General features: G+C 37.3%; 1 protein-coding gene across 5 annotated transcripts in view; it reads right to left on the minus strand.

The window, feature by feature from the left end:
• CHIC1 (cysteine rich hydrophobic domain 1) overlaps positions 1-4,544 on the minus strand; it is a 47,161-nt gene extending 42,617 nt beyond the window's left edge. For 2 of the 5 annotated variants that reach the window (XM_024988241.2, XM_005227983.5), the window contains exon 1: positions 4,030-4,544. In XM_024988241.2, the coding sequence (XP_024844009.1) occupies positions 4,030-4,328 (299 nt within the window). In that variant the 5' untranslated portion in view covers positions 4,329-4,544. The remainder of the gene's footprint in view (positions 1-4,029) is intronic. The other 3 variants (XM_024988242.2, XM_005227982.5, NM_001206195.1) reach the window with 3 other exon arrangements.
• Positions 4,545-11,262: the final 6,718 nt, after the last annotated feature.

Genomic DNA, 11,262 nt, shown 5'->3' on the forward strand with positions numbered 1-11,262 from the left:
CACATGAGTTTGGGTGAACTCCAGGAGTTGGTGATGGACAGGGAGGCCTGGCGTGCTGCAATTCATGGGGTCGCAAAGAGTCAGAAACGACTGAGCGACTGAACTGAACTGAGGGATCGATGTGAAGGTGATTAGGATGAAGACAAGATGATGAGTAGAGTGGTGAAAGGGGCTTGAATCAGGGAAGTAAGTGGTGGTAGGGAGGAAAAGAAGAAAAATTTAAGCCATATATTGTTTATACTCACTGATTTCTTAGATGTGAGAAGACTGAATGGGGAAGATGAACCACTTGCCAGAGTTAACTGGGTTGGAGAACTCAGAAATAGAAGGAATTTTTTGAGGGGTTGGGATGGGGGTGTGAGGATATGTTGTAGGAGAGGGGAGGATGAGTTCTGTTTTGAACACGTTGAATTTAAGATGTCAGTGACTCATTAGGTGAGGAAGCCCAGATAAGAGTCTTAGCAGAGTCTGGTATAGCAATACATATTTGGGAGACATCAGATAACTGAAACCATGGGAATCAAGATGAGGCCACCTATCTAGAGTAAGGAATGAGAATAGTGGGATGAGAACAAAACTCTGGAGATCACTGGTATTCAAGGAGCAAAGGAGGAAGAAAAACCCATGAATGAGACAGTTCAGGAATAACCAGAAAAATAAAAGGAAACCAGGGAGAGTAAAGTGGCCAAGAAATTCCTAGGTTTGTTTGGCTGGTAAAATGTTTTGTTTTTTTAACAGAATTTGAAACCCTTGAGGCAAAACACATACCTTCCAGTTCAACTAAGGCCCATCATTACTCAAGCTGCAACCATTTTCTGTGACCTGTCTTGCCTCTGAAGGCCTGTGTGTTTGTGACCCCTGGAGTAAAAGCCTCTAAGAGAGAGTCATTATAAGTCTCATATGCAATAGAGAGGACCAGAAAGATAGAAAATGGAAGATGCCCATTAATTTAGCAACAGAAGGTCATGATGATCTTATTGATGCCAGTTTGTCTGAGGTCATGGTGGCAAAATCCAGGTAACAGAAGGGTGAAGAGGAAATAGACATGGTGAATGTAGCTACTCTTAAGAAATCTGGAGAAAGAAAAGAGATTAGACAGTAGCTAATGGGGAACATAGGTCTAAGAAGGCTATTTTATTTTTAAAGAATTAGATTCTGAATACAGTTATAGGCTGAGCTAATAGAGGACAAGTGAGGTAATAGTATATAGAGAGGGGCTGCCTGGAAGGAGGTTGCAAAAGAAGGTTTTGGAAGGCATCAGTGGAGGGGTGAGCTCTGAACAAGTGGAGGGACTCCTTGACCTCTGAAAGTGGAGAAGGAAAGCATAAAATTCAAACCTAATTAAGATCCAATGCAGGTTTTTCAGCAGGAAAGTGACATTTTAAACTGTGTTTTAAGAAAATTAGTTTGGCATAAGCATCCAGATGGATTGGAGTGGGAAGACGCAGCAGACTGTGGCTGCAATTCAAGTAGAAGATGATGATGACCCAAACTAGCAAGGTGCCAGTAGAAATGGAGAAAAATGAATAATCTAATAGACTTTTTAAAAGGCATGAAGACATAATTCTGGGACAGACTGGCAATGGACAATTGAAGGAGAAGGAAGAGTTAAAAATGACTCAATAACTTGAAATATTACCTGGGAAGATTGGAATGGTAGTATCAGAGTCAGAAATGGGGCAACTGGAATACACAGACAATGTAAGGAGAGAAAATATTAGGTTTAAGATATACTGAATCTGAAGTGATGGTTCTCAGATCTTAAACTTTGAAAAGAAACAACATCCTCTAAAGAACAAGTGACTACACAAAGAATGAAAAAAATAAGGATGGGAGAGAATAAGAAATATTTCATTCAGATAGGGCAACTAATACTCCCATGTCAGAAAAAATTAAACAAAGGCTGATATATTAGACATTTCAAAATTAAATTTACTATTTCCTAAGGACTTTACTTTATCTGTTGTAAGGAAGATTTTACTATCATAGAAAGACCAGTTTCTCAGATCCAGTAAAACTTTCTCCTAAACATTCAACCTTTTTTTTTTTTCTCCAAATCTCAGACATTTAACATCAAATGTTCTCTCTAGGTCAGAGAACATGTACAACGAAATACTTTTCCAAACTATGTACATTGGTTAGCAATTCAAGTACTGGTTTGCTGCTTTTCAGGTTTTGCCTTCAATTAATGCCAACAGTTACTAAGAGCACCACTATTTCACGCTCTTTATTCCATAATTATTAAGCTAGGAGGGACATTACACTTATCAAAAGGGCCTGAGCATGGCAAGTGTCATGGCAAGTGCTTTTAATTGAAAATAGATTTATAAGTTGTGTGAAGAGTAAAATGAAACCACAAATAAGTTTTGGAGAACTTAAATTCTGTTTTCTTGCTTGTTCTTTGTTTTCTGAATTTTAGAAAATAATGAGGGGAAGGAGTGTTGGAATATAAAATTACAGACTAGAATAAAAAGTCTTTTTCTGTTTAGTCATGTGAAATAATCTGCATGAAAGTAAACTTTGGTGCCAGAATCATAATCAATTTGAGTAATAGATTGTCTCCATAGTGATGAAAGGAATCTAAGTAAAACTGTGTAGTAAGCTGGCATCTGAACATTGTAGACTATCTGCAAAATTCTTGAACCAAAAAAATTGTGTTAAACTTGCCTAACCAAATGGCAGATCTAAAAATCTCCTCACATTCTTCCACAATTTCAAAATCTTTCTTGCAAAATCTTTTCATGCAAAGATCACAAAAGTATATTACAATCAAGATACTCAACATCTTAAAATTAAAAGCTAACATGATGGGGGGAGGTGGTGCATATTACATGATTTCAGATAATATGGACTCAATTTAAAGTCAATGTGGTAGGTGAGGCATTATCAAAATTATAGGCAGCATGACTTAATAGGAAAAAATAGTCCTGTTTTTTAAATGCAGTAAATGACAGCATATTTAAGATGATGAACATGATATAATACTCAAACTTTCAAGTATTTACAGTCCATTGCATTACATAAAAATGAGAAAGCACTCTTCAAAGCCCAGAAAACCACTACATTTTTCTTTGGCTTTGCAACTACTATGCTATGAGGGCCCTCTCCCTTTTATTTTCTCAAATATGATCCAAGATTTCAATTTTTAAAAACTCTGCATAAGTTTTCAAAAAATCATCCTCAGCTCCTAGGGGATTCATGTCCATACATATTTAATGTTTGCATATTTACTATTTGCACATACAAAATCTCCTGAAGGTATCTTAAATTATCTCAGAGGTGAAAGAGTTTAGAAACCATCTAACTCCAAACCCCTCATTTTATGGATAGAGATATTACGGCCCAGAAATACGAAGTAACCTGACCAAGGTCACAGGGCCAGTAAGAAGTAAAGCTGGGACTAACATACAAGAGCCCTCACTCTCAATCTATTGCTCTTTCAACGTTTCATAGCTGCCTCTCAACCTGAACATCTAATTGTGTGATATTCAAGGAATGTCAGAGTGATCAACACATAGAAAGGATTATTGTATTCATTTACATAAGAATTAAACAGAAGAATGGATGCAAACGTAGGTGAGTGGATATTCTATAACGTTATTCACAAAATATATCCTGTTTCTGTTTTGAAGAGTCCAAGCCTCAGTCTTGTCACTTGTTACAGCAGTCACCGTTTTCCACTAGACACCAATCTTAACAGCAAAGAATCCGCTGGTACATCCTGCAGTTTAGACTATTCTCGCCAGCATACACAGAAGCAAGGAGACTCACCTCTACTCCAATCCCTCTGGCTCCGAACCCCAGACTTCCCTGTCTTATACTCACTCTTTACCTGGTGTTGGTGCATCGCATTTGCATTCTCCTCACTTCCTTTACACCTATCTCCCTCAGTTTCTCCATTTAGACTAGGTGTCCTTTTCTAACTGTATGCCTCAGTCACCCTCCCCCACACCACACGCCCCTCGATCGCCTTATTCCTCTGTCGCCAAATCTCAGCCTTTTCAAACCCCATAGCTCCCTCTGGCTTACACAGTGATGTGGCCGGCGCCCCGCACCAATACAGGGTCGGGGGCATATCTCCGTAGATGCTCTTCGCTCACTACCCGAGGCGGGGGCGGCGTTTCCTCCACCTGCTCCTCTTCTTCCTCCTCCTCCTCTTCGTTTTCTTCCTCCTCCTCCTCCTCATCTTCCTCGTCATCGTCAGGCCCTGATACCGACGACGACGACGACGGCGACGACGACGACGACGTTGCCGCTTCTTCTTCCTCCTCCTCCTCCAGTTCCGAGATGGTATCGAACTCCGCCATGTTGGGCAGCAAGATGCTCATCACGTGACCTCTCTATCGCCGCCACCCTCACGGAGAAGAGTGAACCTGCTGAGGTGCAGAAAGAGGAGGGAGAACTTAATGCAGGCAAACAGGAGGGGTGTAGGGACTGGATTTAAGGAGATGCGCCTGCGTGGTGGGGTGGACGTAGGGGTGGCGGGGGGAGGCGAGGGCACAAGGGAGAGAGGAGCAAAATCAGTGTACGCTTGCGCGGCTCCAAGGGAAAAGGGACGTTAGAGGTGAACTCCAGGGAATTATCGAGGTCCGGTATGCGGGTGCTGCTCTTAATACTGCTGTTTGGGCTTCTGCTGCTTGTCTCCCAGGGATGTATCTTCTGATTTTACTTCCTACTAATTAATAATGGTATTATTACCCGGTTTGCCTCCAGTGCAGAGAAAGGATAGTCTATAAAAGTGAGGTTAGAACTTTGCATCATATATCTTAAAATATTCACCAATCCCTTACACATGTTCAGCATTACAGTTTAAAAGACTTGCTGCAGAACTTTGCCACACCTTGGGAGGCATTTTTATTAACATTTTACTGAAAGGGAAACTTTCTATTACTTCTTCTACTATGTAATACTTATGGAGGACTTACTAAGTGTCAGGGACTGTGCTAAGTGCTCTGTGTACATGTCTCATTTAATACTAAACAACCCTATGAAATATGTACCATGATTTCATTTTATGCATGGGAAACCTAGATGCAGAGAGGAGAAGTAACTTGCCCAATGCTTCTGATTCCAGAAGCCCAGCACTCTTAACTAAAGGGCTATACTTCCTAAAGTTGTTTGGAAGAGCTTCATGGAGTGGTGCCTTTTGGGCGTCTTGAAAGATGTTTGAATTTTGAAATTTATTTCTTTTTCCGCGGGGAGGAGGGAAATGGGGGGAGTAAAGGGAGCGTTCCAACCCAAGGAAACATCGATAAACATCATCCATTTTCCAGACATTGGGCTAGACTCTAACATACAATATCTCAATTAACCCTTAAACAATACTGTGGGGGTAGGCATCATTATCATTATTTTATAGATGACAAAGCAGTCTCAGGAAGTTTAAATAATGTATTAAGGTCTCTGGTGACCTTTCGTCTAAGATTTTCTTTTTCAAACACCTCCTTCCTTACATCTGCTAAATGTTACAGAGATCACATATTTTGAGTTTCCAATCCATGTCTCAAACTATTTCATATTTGGCAATAGCACAAAAATTCATGCCATAATTCAAGGATCATTAAGACAAAGTAACACAGCTGCTAAGTGATAAAACAAATACTGTAATCCAGGTATTCTAATATCAGTTTCACTGCTCTCTGCTACAAGACGGCTGCATCCCAATTAGTTGATGAGACTGAAGAAATAGATGTAGCCAAGCCACACTTTAATGTATGGTGAGTATTATATTAACAGTATAGCAGTGAAAACAAAGCATTTAGGCTGTCTGAGTCAAATCATCATTATTATCAAGAAATTTGTGTTATTAAAATAAAAAAAAACTTGTACTCAAAAACTTGATTATTTTGGAACTTTAAAAATAAGTTGCAACACTCTCAGCAAAAAAATCTAGGTTTTTATAACAGAGAGAACTTTATCTACTAACCAGAAATTGTAATTAAAGATGGAATGTTAAAGAATTTTATAATAGACTTCTGTTAGGTCTGTTACCTTGGGCATTGATAATTTGTCATATGTCATTTATCAGAGCAAAATACCTTAGACTTAAGATCAAATCAATATTCTGCACCAGTTCTCTTTCAAAAAGCAAAAGACAAAAACAAAAAACCCCACAGGCAATATTTAAAAAAATTTCCAAACATCTTATATTATCCATGAAAGTCTACCAAGTCAATCTCTAGAGGGAAGTATTATGCTGATGACTACTTAACTGGTCAGTCGGTCAGTCAGTTCAGTCGCTCAGTCATGTCCGACTCTTTTAGTTTCTTCTTTTCACCACTCAGGATTAGACTAGGTAGGGATATTTGAAGGGAAAGGATTATAAGGAGTGTACTTGTGATAGGTATAAAATAGGTATTGGAACTATGGTGAAAGTGAAGAAATTAAGGCTGTGGGAAATGGGAGGGAAGGAGAGGAACAGTGAAATTCCATAGTCAAGATGCAAAGAAGCCCCTGACAGTCAGATGTCAAAAGAACAAAGCAGTTAAGAGAAGTGCTATGCTTTGAGAAACTCACAAGTATAGTTAAATTTGCGCATCTGTTTTTACTGTATATATGGTGGGCTGAAAAGGCATATATGATTTCAAGCTTAATTTGTTTTGCAGAACTATAGAAGAATTTGGAATTGGTCAAGCTGAGAAAAACACATTTTTTTCAGCAAAACACAAGAACATGATTTTCAAATGATACTTTAGCTGCCATCAAGGATAGTAAAGCTAGGAGTGGATGGAGAAGAAAGCGCACAACTTCTGTCCAACGTGCTAAGCAGGGCATGGGGGTAATTGTCCCATCTGATGGCAGGGGACCTGAGGCAAGAGATCACAAGTTTAACTATTTGAGGGGGTGGATTTCAACCTTAAAACAGCTGAAACCAATTGCAACTTATGAAAAACAACTTTCATCCTCCCTCCCTCCTTCTGTTCCTCCCTTCCTCTTTTTCTATTTAGATATTTATTTATTAAAGCATATGACTTGGTGATTTTAGTGAATTTGCAGAGTTGTGCAACTATCACCACAAACTACTTTTAGAACATTTCTGTCACATTCAACAGAAATCACAGTCCCACTTTCAGTCATTCCTCACTCTTTACCCCAGCCCCAGGAAATAATTAATCTACTTTTTTTTTCTGTATAGATTTCTTTTCTGGGCATTTCAAATAAATTGGACCATACAATATGTGCTCTTTTGTGTCTAGCTTTTTTCACTTCAGTTCAGTTCAGTCGCTCAGTCATGTCTGACTCTGCGACCCCATGAATTGCAGCACGCCAGGCCTCCCTGTCCATCACCAACTCCCGGAGTTCACTCAGACTCACATCCATCGAGTCAGTGATGCCATCCAGCCATCTCATCCTCTGTCATCCCCTTCTCCTGCCCCCAATCCCTCCCAGCATCACAGTCTTTTCCAATGAGTCAACTCTTCGCATGAGGTGGCCAAAGTACTGGAGTTTCAGCTTTAGCATCAGTCCTTCCAAAGAAATCCCAGGGCTGATCTCCTTCAGAATGGACTGGTTGGATCTCCTTGCACTTAGCATAATGTTTTTGAGGTTTGGTCATGTTGTGTCTTGTATGAATACTTCATTGCTTTTAATTGATGAATAGCATGCCTTTGTAAGGATATATCACATTTGGCTTATCCATTCACCAATTGTTGACATTTGGATTGCTTCCACCTTTGGATATTATGAAAATGCTGTTACGAAAATTCACATACAAGTCCTTGTATGAACATATGTTTTGATTTCTCCAGGGTGAATACCCATGGGTGCAATTGCTAGGACATATGGTAAGACTGTTTTGAATTTAAGAGAACTGACAAACTGTTTTCAAAGTTGCTTACTCAGTTTACATTCTCATCAGCAATGTATGAGGATTCCATTTTTCTCCACATCCTCTCCAACATTTGTTATTGTCTTTTCGGTTATAGCTATTCTTGTGGGTATGAAGTACTATTGCTTTGTAGTTTTACTTTGCATTTCCTGAATGACTAATAATGTTAAGCATATTTTCACGTGCTTGTTGTTCATTTACAAATGAACTTTCTTATACTTTCTTTGATAAAATGTCTATTCAAATTTTTTGGTCCATTTTAAAAAATAAACTTTAAGATAACTGGAGATTCATATACAATTGTAAAACATAATACAGAGAAGTCCCGTTTAATCCTTTACTTAGTACCCTGAATGGTAACAACTTCCATAACTATAGTACACTATCACAACCATGAAACTAACATTGACACAATCTACCATCTTACTCAGATTTCTAGTCATACATGTACTCATTTGTGTGTGTGTATTTAGTTCTATACAATTTTATCACAGATGTAGGTTCATTTAACCACCACCATAGTTGAGATACAGAAGAGTTACATCACCACAAGGATGCCAGTTGTTATCCTTTTATAATCACCTTCTCCCTTCTCATAACCATTAAGCTGTTTACCACCTTTAATTATTAGAGTTTCAAGAATATTATGTAAATTGTATTATACAGTGTGTGACCTTTGGGCCTTGGCCTTTTTCACTCATTATACTTGTGAGAATCATCTAGGTTATTGAGTACATCAGTGGTTCATTCCTTTTTATTGCTGTGTACTATTCCACAGTATGACTGTACAGCAGTTTGTTTACTTATTCACCTACTATTGTTTCCCCACATTTTAAATATTATAAGTAAAACTACTATGAACATTTGTGTATAGCTTTTTCCTTCTTAAGACATTGGTTATTTGTTTACATATTATTGGGTTATAAGGTGCCTGTTCTTTATTCTAGATAGAAATTATTTATCAGATATATGGTGTACAAATATTTTCTCCCAGTCTGTGGCTTGCCTTTTCATGTTGTTAATGGTGTCTTTTGAACTAAAAAAGTTTTAAATTTTGATGAAATTCAATTTATCAATTTTTCTTTTATCACTTGTACCTTTGATAATATATCTTAAGAAATTTTTGCCAGTGCATTGTCTAAAAACTTGGTCTTTGTTTACTTCTAAAAGTTTTTCTAAATATCTGTGATGAATTTTGAGTTAATTTTTGTGTATGGCATGTAGCATGGGTCTAAATTCATATTTTTGCATGTCCCAGCATCGTTTCCTGAAGACTGACTTTTTTCCCCCTGTTGAATTGCCTTGATACCTTTGTTGAAAATCAGTTAACCATAAATGTATGGGTTTATTCCTGGACCCTTAATTCTATTCAGTTCATCTATGTCTATCTTCATGCCAGTACCACACCATCTTGAATACTATAAATTTTGTTAAAATTGGAAAATGTAAGTCCACCAAATTTGCTCTTTTACAATAATATTTTGCCCCCCGAATATTTTACATTTCCACAAAAATTTTAGGATCATCTTATCAATTTCTTATAGAAAAAACAAGTGGAATTTTGATAGGAATCACATTGAGTCTGCATATGAATTTGGGAATATTGGCAACTTAATAATGTTAACGCTTCTCCTCTGTTAAGGTGGGATACCTCTTCATTTATTTAGATCCTTAATTTCCTTCAGTGATGTTTTATAGTTTGCAGTGTACAAAATTTGTAATTTTTTTTGTTAAATTTATTACTAAATGATTTTGTTCTTTTTAATACTATTGTGAATGGAATTGTTCAATTGATTTCCTTTTGGATTGCACATTGTTAGTTTATGGTAATACAATTTATTTTTGTGTATTGACGTGTAGCCTGTGTATGTGTGTCTATGTGTATGTGAAATCCTTAGGATTTTCTACATATAAATTGTGTAACCTGTAAATAAGCATAGTTTTATGTGTTCCTTTTCTTCTCCTTCCCTTCCTTTCTTCTCCTTTCCTTCTCCTTCTCTTCCTCCTCCTTTCCTTCTCCTTCTCTTCCTCCTCCTCCTTTCTCTTCTCCCTCCCTCTCGTTTCCTCCCTTTCCTGTCTGATTACCTGGCCTTAAATTTACAGTAAAAAAATATTGAACTGAATGGTTGAGAGCAGAATTCCTTGACTTGTTCCCAATCTCAAGAGAAAATGACTCAGTCTTTCACTTAAAATATTTTATTTATTTTAATTGGAGGCTAATTACTTTGCATTATTATAGTGGTTTTTGCCAAACATTGACATGAATCAGCCATGGGTGTACATGTGTTTCCCATCCTGAACCCCACCTCCTACCTCCCTCCCCATCCCATCCCTCAGGGCCATCTCAGAGCCAAAGCAGTCTTTCACTTTTAAGTATGATGTTAGCTGTAGTTTTTTTTTTTTTTTTTTTGTAAATGTCCTTAATTAGGTTGAACAAGTTTCCTTCTATTCCTAGATTGTTGAATTAAAAAAAAAATTAAATCATGAATGGGTCTTGGGTTTTTATCAAATGCCTGTTCCATGTCAATTGAAATGATCATTAAGTTTTTGTTCATTATTCTCTTATATGTTTTATTACATAATATAATTTCTAGTTTTTGTTTTGTTTTGTTTTAGCTGCCTCTCGTGGCATGTGGGATCTGAGTTCCCTGACTAGGGATTAAATCCATGCCCTGCAGTGGAAGCATGGAGTCCCGACCACTGGACCAACAGAAAATTCCCTGATTTTCAGTTCTTAAACCCACTTTTCATTCCTGGAGTAATTCCCCTTGGTCTTAGTGTATAGTCACTTTTATATGTGGGTTGATTCAATTTCTTAATATTTAAATTTTTGCATCTATCTTCATGAGGGATATTGGGCTCTATTTTTTCCATGTGATATTGGTCTGGATTTGGTATTATGGTAATGACAGGCTTTTATAATCATTTGGGGATTTTGTTTTCCCTTTTCCTTTATTTCCTGGGAGAATATGTGAAGAATTGTTATATTTCTTCTTTAAATGTTTGAAGGAATTAACCAGGCCTAGGCTTTTTTTTTTTTTTCCTTAAAATGGGTAGTTTTTAGTTACTAATCCAATCTCTTTGTTAAAAATCTATTTAGATTTTCTATTTCTGCTTAAGTCAGTTTCAGTACTTTTTGTCTTTCTAGGAATTTATCTGTTTCTTATAAGTTGTCTGATTTGTTGGCTTAAAATTGTCCATAGCATTCTCTTATAATCCTTTTAGTTTCTGTAAGTTTTGTAGTAATAGCTCATCATTTACTATGTTTTTAAAATTTTTTATCTTATTTTTCTTTCTTTATTAATTTTTTTTATCTTTTGGCCATGCCACACAGTATGCAGGATTAGTTCCCTCATCAGGGAGTGAACCGTACCCCCTGCAGTTGAAGCGTGGAGTTTTAACCACTGGACCACAAGGAAAGTCCTGTCCTCATT

The sequence above is a fragment of the Bos taurus genome, chromosome X (genome assembly GCF_002263795.3).
Source record: "Bos taurus isolate L1 Dominette 01449 registration number 42190680 breed Hereford chromosome X, ARS-UCD2.0, whole genome shotgun sequence".
Classification (NCBI taxonomy): domain Eukaryota; kingdom Metazoa; phylum Chordata; class Mammalia; order Artiodactyla; family Bovidae; genus Bos; species Bos taurus.